Here is a 16,021-nt window from a genome sequence, read left to right as displayed (position 1 = left end):
AGATACAAACATATGTAGCGTACCAAGGAATATATGGTTATCAAAAATAAATACAAACTCACCAAGTTGAGAGATGCGAGACTTCATGTTTATTTGCTCCTCCTGAAGGGCTTGGATCCTGTTCTCAAAGTCCCTCATCTGTTGTTCTTGATACTCTCGCATCACTGAAACTTCACTCTGTCTACGAAGTGCCATTGCTAGGGAAAGTTGTGTCTCGTCCTTGGCTTGCATGTTGCTACGGATTTGATCCAGCTCACTACTTACTTGTGTCAATTGGTGTTTAAGTGAGAGTTCTTTATTTCTGATGTTGTGATCTGTCAGCAATAAAGACACAACTCATTTCACCGGCTTGAGGACACAACGTGTTCATTTGAGTGGATCAGAAATGGAATTGATCATTTTAACATCACATGACCAGCCCAATCATCTCAGAATGCTCAGTGAACTTACAGTGGACTCCAAGAGCAATATCAGCTGCCATAAGGAAAACACAATGGTTTGATCTGTTTTCTGTTAATACTCACGAAGGCTAGCAGTTTACCAATCAGATCAATCATTAGAAACATACTCAATTTATTATAAATTCACAGATTAGGAAGTAAAGTTTTGTTTGTTATGCTGTGAATGAACAGTTACTTTTACTAATATGGTGGTGCCATTTCACAGATCCATTTCAGTCGATGTGAACATGGAATATCGTTCCAAGCTTTTTGGGGGTTTCTAGTGGGGTAGGTAGCAGCGCAGTCTTCCCCACCATCTGCATCATTTGGCTCCCCATCCATCCAGAATCTGCAAACAAAGGACTGTCATTAAACATTGCATGGTTATTGTGCTACTGATCATTATGAATGACTAGCATTGTGGTATTGCAATCGAATGACTGAATTGCTTCGTGAGAGCTATTGAGACAAAGCGATTGATTCAGGCCAAACCTAAATGTTTTGTACCTCGTGATTTCTTTGAATGAGATACCGGTTCAATCTAATTAGCAAGCCATGTTTGTAAGGGTATGCATTGAACAAACATAATGTAAAACTGCAACGCTGTAAGCTGCCCTCACCCCTCCAGCAGCTTAGCCCCATGCACCCAAGTCCAGGTCCCTTGAGAACCCCAAGTACCTCGGGTGTACTCTTCACTGAGCCCAATATGAAATCCAGCATGGAACACGTTCCTCAAGTTGAAGTTAAGGGCAAGTAAGGTCTCAGTGATGTAGAGCTGAGCGAAACACAGATAAATAAAGTGATGTGTCATGCATCCATACATATACAGTACTGTGTACACTTTTTAGGCACCCAAGATGTTTTACATGAATATTGTCTTATACGTATCTTTTTGTCTTCTGTATTTGTGCGACTGTATACATTTTGGTGTTGACAATCTCACCTGCTTCTCTCTGCTATCTATCACAACTAGCTCTGCTCCGCGAGATATGCAATCATCTCTGCTGCTCTTCCAGTTCAACAGAGGGTAATCAGAAGTAGCAAAATAGTAACACGTGCTTTTGTGTAGATCCCATCCTGGTAAGCAGAGGCCACAGTTTCCCTCTGTTACAAAAAAAATCCCAAAGTTAAGGAAACATGACTTTGAGTAATAGGAAATGTGTTGAAATTGAGATGAAATCACAACTGTCTAACCAAGAGTAGACATGCTGGAGAGCAGTTGTTTATTCTCATCTAGGAGATGATCCGTTTGAACCTGAAGGATATCGTTTTGGCTCCTCAGTTGCTCGACCTTTAGCCTTATTTGCTGATGGTCCATGACGACTTCATCTAGTTTTCTGTGAATCGTCTCCTTCTCGTGGATCACATCACTGTTGTTGGTTTGGAGCTGCTTTAGTTTTCTGTTGATTTGTGTTATGTTCTGATGTAGAGGAAGATTCTTTTCACCACCTTTGTAACCTAGGGGCTCAAGAGACCATACAACCACAACATTTCAATTCCTATTTGTTAATTAAATGTTGTTGCAGGAGTTATTATAATTTTGGAATTATAATAATGATGCTCTCTGACAAGCATTGTATCATATTGGAATCAGCTGTAAACAACAATTAAGTGTCAACACCATGTTACAATAATTTATTTTATTTTATTCTACTTACAGTTGACACTCAGAATAATGGTTGCTACCAGCAGAATAGCATTAAGGACTCCTAATCCCACTGTAAGCAGTGGGTAGTAAGACCTGGGTGAACCTTTCCCTCGAAACATCGACATTGGACAAGGCAATCTTCAGTCAACTGAAGAACTGTGAGCATTAGCATGTAAGCAAGATAGACAGAATATATTCAGGGAAACAAAACATTTTCTCAGGCAGTGCGATTTAAAATAAAGGATGAGTCGTTCTAAACAAACCATAACATAATGTATATTCAAAGTTAAACATTTACCTATTTATCTTGCTGGTATCAAAAAGATTATTTCTCTTCACCAAGTGATTTATAAAATGTGTTCTCAACAGAGTTATACCCAGAGTGTTCTGTTTGCTAATGATGTATGGTTCAAAGGTTGTGTGTGTGTGTGTATGTGTGTATGTGTGTGTGTGTGCGTGTGCATATTGCAATTTCTTCATGGGGCCCAAAATTCTTTGTGGCGCCCCTGGTGCTATGGCTGCTTACAAAAATATTGAAAATGAAAAAAATGTAAAAGCCCATAGGCATCCACAGAGATGCCAAATACTTCACAGTATCCACTTATGAACCAATAATGTGTCATGGACATGTCACGTGATGCTTACAAAAGAACCTGTGTGTGAAATCTCATTTGTCAATCTTCTGTTTGTTTTTTTAGGATTCTTTCAGGAAAAACCCCCACAAACAAAAACAAACAAATGTCAATTTGTTCCAGAAATCCTGTCCAGCTAATTGTCAATGAGGCGTGCCATCTTCCTTGCCTTATATTGTAAAACCTCTGTCAATCAAACTTGAGCTGGAGGAAAGTGTGGATGTACGAAAAGGGGTGTTGTTTCTCATATTTGAATTTATTTTAAAATGTTACCTATAAATGCTTTAAATTGTTAGAGAAATACATAACTACAATTGTAATAATGTAACCTATTTGAATGCATCATCCCTAATATATCAAGGATATATTAGGTTTAGATGATAACAAATATTTCATTTTGTCCAGCACATCGTTTTATAATATTTATCTTCCATTCTTTAAATCATAGCCTCAAACAGGAATTGTATTTCAAATGGCAATTCTAGGTGGCCAAAGATCCTTCAAGTAGCTTTAATTCGAGGTGTATCTGTGTTCTATAGAATAAAATAAAGAATTATGGATGCTAGCTAATTAGTCAACAACAATCTACTGTAATTTGACAAGCTAAACATTACTAACGTTAGTTAGTAACTAATTTTAAATTCGAGTTTTTCAGTTGGCATGGCCAGTGGCATGGTCATTTTAGGTGTGGCCACCCCTTGGGGGCGCCCCTGGCTACACGAGAAATCATATTTTAATCTTAATTCAGGCAGCACTGTATTGTCCCAATGATGCTGTGAGGACATGCAAGGGCTATAATGGCTAAACTAACTATGACCTGTCAGATCAGGTCAACAAAGAGAGCAAATTTTACTAACAAGTCCCAGGTGTTTTCCTCTCGCACCAGCAGGAGTCTCTCGCCCCTATCGCCCCTATCCATCCCCATAGTAACCGGCAGCGAGCTCCACTTCTCAAGCGGAGAGGAATTCCGTGCCCGGAAGTCTTGGAAAAATAGGAGGAAGGGAAAGAAAGGGGCTTGAAGACATTTTTTAGGACTGTTCACACTTCGCCGAATACTTCAATCGAAACCATAAGCTTTCTCTAGAATAAAAGTTCATGATCGCGAGAAATTCAATAACTATAATATTTCCAAAGAAATAAGTTGTGGTCGTCCATAGCAATGGGTCTACCGACGCTGGAGTTCAGTGATTCTTTTCTCGACAGTCCGGAGTTTAGAGAGCGACTGCAGTGCCATGAGATAGAGTTGGAGCGGACTAATAGATTCATCAAGGACCTTATCAAAGACGGAAATATGCTTATATCTGCACTGAGAAGTAAGTCGGATTTTAGCTGTCATACTGTGGAATTGAGACTAGTATGGACATGAATAATAAGCCACACTACACTTTGTGTTCAGTGAACAAAAGGTCATGGACACCTGTGTGTTATCCAGTTTGCCTTCATGTTGTGGTCAGTCACCTGCACTTTTCTAGCCTATCAAGTTGATGTTTAGGACAGTTCGTGGATGCCATTGAGTTGTATTATGTGTTGGCACTGAGAAACAGATAGTTTAAGTTAGTTAACATATCGCCGAAAGTGAGCTATAATTGTTGTCGACAGGCTCTGTGTAGGCCTATATCAACCTGTAAGCAAGAGATCTACATAATGCCCACACTCGTTAACTTGCGTGTGTGTGTACTATGTGAAGGGGGTGTTGTGTTTCATGTATATCATGACATAGTTTACAGCAGCAGTAGAGGATGGCACACCACAACAATTTTCACAGAAAGTAAATTACACTGAAAATGCATGTCACTGGAAAAAAGCACATTGCATTTGCATTTAGTCATTTAGCAGCAGACGCTCTTATCCAGAGCGACTTACAGTAAATCTCTCTCTCTCTCTCTCTCTCTCAGGTTTATCTCTGGCTGTTCAGAGGTTTTCACAGTCTCTGCAGGAGTTCCAGTTTGAGTGCATTGGAGACGCAGAGACTGACGATGAGATCAACATAGGTGAGATGCCGTATCCTTACAAACACATCGGACAGTTAGCGTGTCACTGCTCTCTGCCAAATCTCATCAGACACACCCAGTCTGGGATGTCCTGGTCAGGACCGAGGTTTAGGTCCGGACTCTGTTCATCTGTGTTCATCTGTACCAGTCAGTAGTCTGGATTGACGTCCTCTCGCCCCTGCAGCACAGTCCTTGAAGGAGTTCTCCCAGCTCCTGACCACCATGGAGGAGGAGAGGAGGCGGCTGGTAAGGATAGCAGACGGTGTGAGTGAGGGGTGCATGCGGGCGCATCTCTGCGTGGATTTGGAGAAAGGGAGAATGGGAGCGTATGAGTGTGTTTGTTTGGACTGTTATCTGTCTCGGCCCTGCTTATCTCACCGTGGTGCTTACTCAGGCTCCAAACCAAACATACCACCTTGTTTGTGGCTGTGGATTATCTCGGTGATAAGCCAAGTGCCTTTTAGATGAGGCCATGTCAAGTGAGTGTGGGTGAGGTTTTAATCTTAGGCTGGCATGGAGGGGCATCGGGTTGTGGGCTGTTTGTGTGGGGCTATTTAGCTTTAACGTCAATGTCTTGTTGACATTGCTGTGGGAGAGAAGGCCTGGAAATGTCCCGCAGTGTTGAGTCGCTTCCGTTGAATTTGACATTAGTCAAGCTTCGGTGGGCTCCGTTGTGTGTGGGAGTGTGCGAATGTTGATTTCATCCCCAGTGCAGGGAGGACGAGTTAGGAGATAGACGTTTTGGTTCCCAGAGGCTGGGGAAACATTTCTGCGGGAGGAATTAGAGTGTGACACTCACTGCCAATCCTTCACACTGACACACACTACCCCCCCCCCCCCCATACACACACTCACACCCACAAACATACTCTCACTCTCTTTCTTTCTCTCTCTCTCTCACACACACACACTGACAATGAATTGCCCCCAAATACACACACTAACTGGAATGGTGGGTTGTCCAGTAGGCCCACTGTGAAGGTTACCCTCCCGTCTCTCAGAGAGACCCCTGAGGAGGTGGACAGACTCCAAGATAAAGACGTGAAAAGACTGAAAGTGAAACATCCTGTAGAGAGCTGGCCATCACACACACACACCCAGACAGAACCCCCGAGAGACTGAGTCATAGTGAGCTTTAACACAAAGGAAGGCTTATAGTCTGGTCTGGTTTAAAGGTTCATATGATATAATGCCCATTCCCGTATCTTCCTCGTTTGACATCGTTCAACAGTTCACCTCTTCCCAGAGATCCCTCCCCCTGCTGATGTCATCAGTGAGGTCAGAAAGATTTACATTTAGTCATTTAGCAGACGCTCTTATCCAGAGCGACTTACAGTAAGTACAGGGACATTCCCCCGAGGCAAGTAGGGTGAAGTGCCTTGCCCAAGGACACAACGTCAGTTTGCACGGCCGGGAATCAAACTGGCAACCTTCGGATTACTAGCCTGATTCCCTCACCGCTCAGCCACCTGACTCCCTCACTCCCAAAGTAACTTTCCCAGTTACTTTGTGTGTGTGTGAAGGGGGAAGGGCGGTCTTGTTCCCCTCATAAACAGATATGATGATGATAGGATAATGATGAAATGTTAAAAGTGGCACTTCAGTCTGGAGTCAACCGTTTCCAATTTTCCGAATATTTCTTTTGCCCCTACGAGAGACTTTTTTTTTTTTTTACAGGAGTCGAAAGTGCAAACTGTGACTAAAGATTCAATAGAAGTCAAATAAACAGTAATGGGCTTGGTCATTATGAACGGATGGGATAAGTGCTCTTACCCTATAGGAAGCTGCAACCAGCCTTTAATCTGCAGTGGATCAGCTGAAAGCAATGAGTTCGAGACCCTCATTTAACCAGAGCCCTGTGAGTGGGAGGGACTGGAGTCTGGCCCAGTCTGCTGTGTGCATAGGCCTTCTCTGTCTGCGTCGGTTGCTCAGAGAAAGCATGTGGAACTTATTTCTGCCAATTCCCCTGTGAGACTCCCAGCCAACCCTTGACTGCCTGGGAAAGTCTATAAAAGGAGCTTGTGTGCTTTTTGTGTCTGTTCTATGCCGTGTGTGGCTTCTCTGCGTGTGTGTGTGGCTCGGGTCAAACCGACGTGTGTGTAGTTAGTGAAGTAATTGTATGTTTTTCCTCTTGGAGTGGCACCACTAAACCACAGCTAATAGTAGCGCTAATAATAACGTCATTATCAAACTTTAAACAAAGGCTGATTCCTGTGGATAGCTGCATCATGGCGAGACAGTGGTACTAGCTTTCTGCTGGTCCAGCTACTGTATTCAGGCTATAGTTCATCCTTTGTCCTTGTGGTTATCAGACAAACTCAACTGCTAGGTCCCCCTCTCCTACTGTACACAGAGGCCCGAGGTGTGTGTGTGTGTGTTTTTTGTCTCGCTTACCTTTCAAGTTGGCTTCCAGCCATCCTCTTTTTATCAGGTTGCTCAAAAGACTCTTGTCTTCTCCACCCTCAGATCCAGAATGCTGACGACGTGCTCATATCCCCCTTGGAAAAGTTCCGGAAGGAGCAGATCGGGGCTGTGAAGGTAAGTCTACCTGGCCTTTCTTTTTAGAGATAGGTTTTTGACAGCCATTGTTGTGGAGAGGGAGAGGGGGAGGGAGAGAAGGGGGGAGAGAAGGGGGAAAACATGCAGGAAATGGCCCCCGAAATCAAAGCCGTAGTTGTATGCGCTCTACCCGGTGAACCACGGAGGTGCACCTTCAAGCATTTCCACGTGCATGGTTAACAGTCATACAGCACACATGTCCTGTGTTCTACAGTACATTCCTTTATTGGGGATGCTGCTGCTTCCTGTGAGTGTGATTAATGGGAGATTAGATAAAGGTCATGAAATTCAAACGTATCGTTGATCAACGTTAGCAGTGCTGGGCTCAGGCCAGACCGGAGCCTAAAGCCAGCTCTCTTGCCTGCCCTTCCTACACATTGATGTTCTGTGTGTTTGTGTGTGTGTGTGCGGGTGGGGGAGGGAGGGAGTCCTATTCCACTGAGGATCAGTCCCCACCTCCCCCTCTCCCCCCCCCCCCCCCCCCTCTCGCCCAGCGGTCAGCGTGTCCAGTCTGTCGGTCAGACACCGCCAGGTCACATCCCAGTGTCGGACTGGGGGTCATGGGAAAGGGGAGAGAGATGGATGGAGGGGGGGGGGGGGGGTAGATGACAAGACAGAGATGGAAGGGGGGAGACAAGAAGGAGGGGAGATAAGCCCGGAGGGATAGGGAGAGAGAGGAAGTGAGAAGGGGGAGTTAGGCCGAGTCTGTAGCGATGGAGAGAGGTAGGAATTAGAGCGCCATTTGATGTGGGGTGCGGTTTAAGCAGCGGAGAGACGGGGAGAGATGGCTGGGGACTGACGGGTACAAGGAAGAGAGCGGGCGAGAGAGGGAAGAGAAAGCCAGGGAGAGCGTTTCGTTGTGCTGTTGGCGGGGCGCACGGCCGTCAAAGTGGACAGGAATGGCTGTCTTTACAGCCAGTCGATCTTGATCGTAGCCCCCCTCTCGCCTTTCTGCTGTCAAGGGAATGACTCCACAGCCTGGAGAATTTGGCAGGGGTGTGTAAGAACGACAAACACACACACCCACACAGACTCTCAAGATGCCCTCTCGCTGAGTAACAAGACGGAGCTAGGCTTCGGAGTTAGTAAACCAACCTCCGGAAAATGCATTACACTTCTCCAAATCATTCAACATTCACTTATTTTATGCATTAAGGTTGAGAGCATAACATAAGCACAAAGATGTAAACATAGATGACAGGGGGCAATAGCAGAATATGCACACGGTCGGGATTCGAACCCACGCAGAGGCGGGGAAAATGCCCTGCAGACTGCTGCTGTTGTGGAGCCGACAACGTTATCGAGCCTCTCTCCCATCTCTCTCCCATCTCTTCCTTTCTCTCCCAACTGTGTTTGTTGTCATCAGAACTTTGGACACACCGTCCATCACGAGAGCTTGCGCAACCCGCTGTAATCAGCTGCCTGCGCCGGGGATAGCCAGCTCTGGCATTTCCTCTTCTCTCTCTAATCTCCTTCTTCTTCTTCTTCATCTGTCCGTCCCCAGGAGGGAAAGAAGCAGTTTGACAAAGAGACGGAGAAATACTACTCTGTCCTGGAAAAACATCTCAACCTGTCCTCCAAGAAGAAGGATGCACAGCTACAGGAGGTGAGGCTTTGTGTGTGCGTGTGTTTGTGTGTGTGCTTGTGTGTTTGTGTGCTTGTGTGTGTGCTTGTGTGTTTGTGTGTGTACTTGTGTGTGTGTGTGTGTGTGTGTAATGTCTCCGTGGTCCTGTGTGTGCAGGCAGACTCTCAGATCAGCAAGGAGCGCCAGGTGTTCTACGACGCGTCGCTCCAGTACGTCTTCAAAATCCAGGAGGTTCAAGAACGCAAGAAGTTTGAGTTTGTGGAGCCGGTAAGACACAAACGGGCGCGTGCGCACACACGCCTGTGCACAGAGCTATCTTTTGGAACCGCAACAGAAGGATTGGTAGAGGAGAGATATCCATCAGGTCCACCTCCTGTTGCTTTGAAGGCACTTCCTGTTTCCAGAGATTCCCGTTTTTCTGTCGGACTTGCTGCTTTGAGAATAACAACAGCAGTAGAGTGAGGGAAGCTGCTAGTGGACCTGGAACAGGCAACAGAGAATGTTTCTGAGGAAACGGAGTTCACTCGTTTCACTCATTCCGTCGTCGAATAACAGTTATTCTCTCTCTAGCTCTGTCACACACTTTCTCTCTCACACTCTCGTTCTCAATGTCTCTCTCCCGTTCAGCTGCTGGCTTTTCTTCAGGGATTGTTTACGTTCTACCATGAAGGCTATGAGCTGGCCAGTGAGTTTGAGCCCTACAAGCAGCAGCTACAGTTTAACTTGCAGAACGTAAGTGTGCGCGCGTGTGCGTGTACGTTTTGTCTCTCATCCTCCCATCCTGTTGACCAGCCTATTCCTGTCCATCCTTTGACGTGTGTGTGTGTGTGTGTGCCGGCGTGTACAGACCCGTAACAACTTTGAGAGCACACGCGTGGAGGTGGAAAGGCTGATGAAGAGGATACGCTCAGCGGAGACCGACATCAAAGCTCCGGGGCGCTGGACCATGGAGGGATACCTGTACATACAGGAGAAACGTAAGAGTCACACACACACACTCATAATCACGCGCATGGAGCGATACCGGCCAGAGCAATTGTCATTCCCTCACTGTCACACACATTCTGCTTTTTGATGCATACACGCAGGCACACACACACAAACACACACACACACACACAAACACACACACACACACTGTCCTGTCCTGTGTGTGTAGGTCCACTAGGGAGTGCCTGGACAAGACACTACTGCACCTATGAGAAGGGCTCCAAGATGTTCACCATGAGTAACCTAGACAACAGGACAGTCAGCAGACAGGTGAGCGCTCACCGTCAACAGTGCAGATTGCTCAGTTAAGAACGAGACGAAAGAGATTCAACTTGGCAGATTTTGGGGGTGTTTACTCATGTTTGTAGTGCGTTTTGTGTGTGTGCGTGCGTGCGGGGCGGTTCAGAATGGCGCGGTTAGCGGTGGAGCCGAGATGTTCCGTCTGCGGTCGTGTGTCAGGAGAAAGACGGACTCCATCGACAAGCGCTTTTGCTTCGACATTGAGGTGGTGGAGAGGTGAGGGAGGGAGGGAGGGATAGCTGAGGGGTGGGTGTATAGATGGATGGACGGAAGGATAAAGGCAGGTGTGCTCTCTGCCTGCAGACATGGCATCATCACTCTGCAGGCTCTGTCTGAGTCCAACAGGCGGTTGTGGATGGAGGCCATGGACGGCAAAGAACCTGTAAGTCAGCCGGCCATTCTGACATACAGCCAGTCTGACATACAGCCAGTCTGACATACAGCCAGTCTGACATACAGCCAGTCTGACATACAGCCAGTCTGACATACAGCCAGTCTGATAACCTGTCAGTTCGACAGCCAGTCTGATAACCTGTCATTTCGACAGCCAGTCTGTTAACCTGTCAGTTCGACAGACAGCCTGCCAGCCACTAATCTGCAGTTTGACGGTCAAACAGATCCAGTGTCTGACTGTTGTGTGTGTGCTGTCTGCTACAGATCTATACTCTACCAGCTTTGCTGAGCAAGAAGGAGGAGAGTGAGTATCCTGCTCCATTTCTCTCTCTCTCACCCTCTCTCAAACTCTCTCACTCACCCTCTCTCAAACACTTTCTCTTTCACCCTCTCTCAAACACTGTCTCTCTCAGCTTTTCTTTCTGCATACAACAGGTCTAAAAGGTGTGTGTGTGTGTTTCAGCATTTCTGAACGAGGCCGGTTTTAACTTTGTGAGGAGGTGTATTGAACTGGTCGAGATGAGAGGTGAGTCAGACTTTGTTTTCACACACTGTCTTGAGGTCATAGTACGTTCACGTTCTACATAAGCCTGTGTGTGTGTGTGTGTGTGCGCGTGTGTGTGTGTGTCAGGCATCAACACCCTGGGGCTCTACCGAATAGGAGGAGTCAACTCTAAAGTCCAGCGACTGATGACCACAGTGTTTGGTGAGGATCAGCTGGAACGAGTCACGCTTGTGATATCTTACTGTATGAGGTTAGGGGTCATGAAATTGGAGGCCATATCAGTCTGACTCAGACAAACAGAACACACAATCAGTTCCCCAGCAACCACGTTAGTTATCTAGTCAACCAGGATCTTCAAACCCTGTTCTCGGGTTCAGCTTGAGCCACAATCTCCTCCTCGTGTAGCTAGATGAGCAAGTTGATTGGCTAGCTCCATAGTACGGTTGTTTAGAAGGACAGGTTGCATTCTGGGTAATGTGATGTGCTCCCCAGCCAGCAAAGCTCCCCATGACCTGCACCTGGACGCCGACGTCTGGGACAACAAGACCATCACCAGCGGTCTGAAGAACTACCTCAGGTACACGCGCACACACACACACACACACGTTTGTCTGTTGTGAATAACAGTGTGTGGAAAAACTGTGTAAATATAAGCTTTGAATGAAATTGGTCTTTTCTGCTCTCTCTCTGTGTGTGTGTATGTGGGTGTGTCGGGGGGGGGGGGGGGGGTGTCTCCAGGTGTTTGGCGGAACCTCTGATGACCTACAGGCTCCATAAAGATTTCATCATGGCTGCCAGTAAGATCTCAACATTTCTTCTGATGTACACACACACACACCCACACACACAACTAACCACTACTATGCCCCCAACCCCTTCTTGTCTCAGAGTCTGACGACCAGAAGTATCGTGTTATGGCCATCCATGCTCTTGTCCACAAACTCCCAGACAGAAACAAGGAAATGCTGGACCTCCTGACCAATCACCTGCTCACGTAGGAACCTCTAAACCAATCACTTGGTTCACTTTCTCACATACTCTTGCCTATCATCCAATAACACCGGCTCTCTGGACAGGCCTGCCGATAATAGGGTTGTGTGTGCGTGCAGTGTGTCCACTCACAGTGAGCGCAACCTGATGACGGTGTCTAACCTGGGCGTGATCTTCGGTCCCACGTTGATGAGGTCACAAGAAGAGACGGTGGCAGCCATGATGAACATCAAGTTCCAGAACATCGTGGTGGAGCTCATTATCGAGAACCACCACAAGGTAAAGTCACCTCACACACACACACACACAAACTCACCCTACTGTACACACACACACACACACATACAAAGAAGACACTCACAAAGCAGTTTCACACACTCACGGACACTCCGTTTGTTGTGTGTTTCCCAGATCTTCGGTGAGGCCCCGGACCCCTCGGTGCCCCTCCCCCAGGCCCCCCCTCGCTCCGCCCCCCGCAGGAACAAGGCCTTCTGTCTGTCATCGGGAAACAGGAAGTCCCGCCTCTATCCGCCAACTCTCTGCCTGGCAGACAACGACAGTGAGTCGTGCATGTTTTTCGCTTCCTACATCCACCCATCAACCCAGCCTCGACGCCTCCTCATCTCCGCAGCTTCACCTGCGCTGTCTCGGCTGAACGTTGACGCACAACAGACACACTTATTCATGGGAGTGTGTCCTTTCTCCGCATGTTGGGTTTGAGATCCTGTTGTGCCACTCTCTCATTGATGTTACTGACGTAAAAAGTTTGGGTTTTTGCTGAGTTCTGCCCCCTGAAGTACCGTTTGAGGGACTTCTGATCCTTGATTTTCTGCTGTACTGTCTATGTGGAGTGTCCGCTAAACAAATACAAATAGAGGGAGTCAGATGGCTGAGCGGTTAGGGAATCGGGCTAGTAATCTGAAGGTTGCCAGTTCGATTCCGGGCCATGCAAAATTACGTTGTGTCCTTGGGCAAGGCACTTCACCCTACTTGCCTCGGGGGAATGTCCCTGTAAGTCGCTCTGGATAAGAGCGTCTGCTAAATGATTAAATGTAAATGTAAATTCAGTATAAATAGGGAAAACATGAAACCCACTTTGATCGAACCCACCATCTCTTTGGCTGTCTTTCTCACTCTTTACCCCCCCCCCCCCCCCCCCCCCCAGGTGACACGTTCAGCAGCAGCCCCAGCAGCACCCCCTTGGGCAGCCAGGAGTCCCTCTCCTCCCACTCCTCGGAGCAGAACGGCTTCTCCAAGACCTCCCCCCCCTCCTCCCCCCCGGCTCTACCCACCGCCTCCCCCCCGTCGGCCCCGCTCCCTCCCCCCGCGCCCCCCTCCCGCTCCCCCTCCCACCCCTCCCCCAACGGGCGGGAGGCCGGGGCCCAGACGGACGTCCCCTCCTCCCCGTCCCCCCGCCGCCCCCCCAGCGCCGCCTCCGCCGCCTCCTCTCGGCTGACCCCTCGCACCTCCTCCTGCTCCTCCACCTCCTCCCTGCGGCCGGCGGCGGGGAGCAGCAGCCCGTCGTGCCAGGGCGCCTCCTCTTCCTCCTCGGGAGTCCACAGGACCCCCTCCTGCACCTCCTCCCCCGTGAAAGAGCCCAGGGCGGCATTCAAGGCCTCCTCCTGCGCCCCCCCCTCCCTCCAGCTCTCCTCTGTGGAGCGCGCCTCCTCCTTCAGAGAGAGCAGGCCTCTTCAGAGGGACTCCTCCAACTCGTCCTCCCTGAAGGAGAACACGCACACCCTTGTCCACCGGACCTCCTCATGCAGCTCCTCGCCGGTGAAGGAGACAGGAGGAGCAGGCGGCACCTCCCCCCCGCAGAAGCAGCGAGCGGCCTACCGGACTCCCTCCTCCTCCTCTTTGGCCCCCTACCGGCTCTCCACCTCCTCCTCCCTCACCTCCCTCCATATCTCAGAGGGTAAGACACACAACCGTGTCTTCTAGAACCATGAAAGACAGTGAATAGCATTGAAATATGACAGGAAGTGGAATTGCTCGAGTCGAGTTTGACGGCCTTGTTTTGTTTGGTCTCTTCTTGTCTTCTTCTGCTCCGTTCTACCTGGTTCTGCTTTGTCCTGTTTGGGCTCGTCTGCTCCGTCGGGTTCTCCCCCAGACTACCAGAGCTGCCATGGCTCCGTGCAGAGTCTCATGTCACTGGACCCGAGAGACGCCACGCTGACGCGCAGCACACACAACGGCTCCCACACACCAGACCTGACCCTCACACGCTCTGGCCCACCAGCCTCCAATGGCTACCAGAGACCTGGATCAGTGTAAGTCTGGTGTGTGTGTGTGTTTGTGCACACAATTTGTAGGCTCTGAAGTATGTCTAGGGTTGTTGACTCCTACTCCGTGTGTGTGTGTGTGTTCCAGTGTGTCCTACAGGGCGGTGCAGTGTGAGAGCCTAGGAGGGCCCCAGACCAGAGGACGGTAAGTTGCTGTCCAAACCACATTTTACTCTAGACAGGTTTTTTGTTTTTGCAGCCAACATGCCACGTAAAGCTTGGAGAATTCTGTCAAATTCATGCTTCTTGACAACGTCTTGAGCAGCTTAACTCTTTTCTGTAGTCTCGCTGGCTTCATGGCTGCAGTACTTGCACCATCAGTAGTTTTTTTGGGCCAAAGTCTTACATTTACCCACCTCATGTCACCTCCATGTCTGTCCCTCCTCCCCCGTCACTCCTCAGGGAAGCCAGGGCCCTGTACTCCTGTGAGGCCGAGCACAGTCACGAACTCAGCTTCCCCCAGGGGGCGCTCTTCTCTAACGGTGAGTAACAATGGACGGATCCTTCTCACTATAGGCCAGTGTTTCTCAACCCTGGTCCTCAAGAACCCCCCAGCCCTGCATGCTTTCGATGTTTCCCTGCTCCAACACACCTGAATCAAATGGATGGGGTCATTATCAGGCTTCTGTTGAGCGTCATAACATCCCCGTTCATTTGAATCAGGTGTGTTGGAGCAGGGAAACATCTAAACCATGCAGGGCTTGGAGGTCCCTTAGGACCAGGGTTGAGAACCACTGCACTAGGCAGTCAGGTGTCTCCGATATTAGCCATCACCTAACCCTGTTGTGGGGGGGATGAAGATAACATCCAGTTTTCTGTTCTGTTCCCCAGTGTACCCGTCTGTGGAACCCGGTTGGCTTCAGGCGACACACAATAGTAAAACCGGCCTCATACCGGAAAACTATGTGATCTACGTGTAACCCACCAAACGCTCCATTTTGTGTTCCCTAGCATAGCAAAAAAAAACTTTCAGCACAGTATATCTACCTAACTAGAAGCCTGTGGTAAATCACACATAGGCGATGTGAGTGTATTATGATAATAATGTAGTACTTGGGTATTATTACCTGGCCAGAATATGTGCGGTCTGGGTCTTCTATGACATGAAAGGCCGATACAGTATGACTGTAAGCATGTTGCTTGTTGAGGATCCAAGCATTTTAAGTATTTTTTTTTCTAGCGATAACAATCTGTATTTGAACAGTACAGAGAGATTTTTACCCTGAATTTATTATTAATAAATTAATTGTTTTGTTAATTGTTGATTAATAGTGCTGACATTTATGATTGTGTGGGGAGCGTGTGTGTATGCGTCTGTATTGCACTTCTAGATAGTATTCATATTATTGTTTTATTATATAACACTGTATTAGGCTGTTGTTATAGGGTAATTGTTCTGCCCTTGGCTACTATTATTTGGTACTCCATTTCACACAAACTCGTTCAAAGACACTAATGTATTAATGTCTACAACAATAACACTGACTTTTCAGCTGGTTGTAAAAATGATCTGTATTTAATCACTGTAGATAGAAGTTTTATGATTAAATATTTAAAGGATGTTTTTTTATACAAAGTGCTCACTAATAAAGTAAATTGACACTGCTCTTGAACATTGTGATTTTAATAAATACAAAGAGCAACTTAATTTCACATGAATGAAGACTGTTAGTACAAAGCAAAAATCTTGTCTGAGATTTAGTCAT

At 47.6% G+C, this 16,021-nt stretch overlaps 2 protein-coding genes across 2 annotated transcripts; one reads left to right on the top strand and one right to left on the bottom strand.

The window, feature by feature from the left end:
- Positions 1-641: 641 nt before the first annotated feature.
- LOC136963535 (C-type lectin domain family 4 member E-like) lies at positions 642-2,207 on the bottom strand. Its single transcript, XM_067257684.1, has 5 exons — positions 2,099-2,207; positions 1,635-1,898; positions 1,384-1,544; positions 1,061-1,215; positions 642-789 (listed from the first exon to the last, which is right to left on the bottom strand). Exons 1-5 carry the CDS (start codon positions 2,205-2,207, stop codon positions 642-644), a joined length of 837 nt encoding a protein of 278 aa, XP_067113785.1.
- Positions 2,208-3,726: 1,519 nt separating this feature from the next.
- On the top strand, positions 3,727-15,922 carry arhgap42a (Rho GTPase activating protein 42a). The gene is made up of 24 exons (XM_067256820.1): positions 3,727-4,033; positions 4,616-4,711; positions 4,896-4,957; positions 7,178-7,249; positions 8,775-8,876; positions 9,012-9,122; positions 9,483-9,587; positions 9,703-9,832; positions 10,015-10,115; positions 10,252-10,361; positions 10,449-10,527; positions 10,803-10,842; positions 11,002-11,064; positions 11,170-11,244; positions 11,536-11,620; positions 11,782-11,840; positions 11,932-12,037; positions 12,153-12,312; positions 12,445-12,592; positions 13,199-13,948; positions 14,144-14,303; positions 14,404-14,460; positions 14,718-14,797; positions 15,147-15,922. The coding sequence occupies exons 1-24, from the start codon at positions 3,880-3,882 to the stop codon at positions 15,233-15,235; spliced, it is 2,994 nt and encodes a 997-aa protein (XP_067112921.1). The 5' UTR covers positions 3,727-3,879; the 3' UTR covers positions 15,236-15,922.
- Positions 15,923-16,021: the final 99 nt, after the last annotated feature.

This window comes from Osmerus mordax, chromosome 19 (assembly GCF_038355195.1).
Source record: "Osmerus mordax isolate fOsmMor3 chromosome 19, fOsmMor3.pri, whole genome shotgun sequence".
In the NCBI taxonomy this organism is placed as follows: domain Eukaryota; kingdom Metazoa; phylum Chordata; class Actinopteri; order Osmeriformes; family Osmeridae; genus Osmerus; species Osmerus mordax.
Note: the sequence above shows the minus strand (reverse complement) of the source record. Positions and strands in the feature narration are given on the sequence as shown.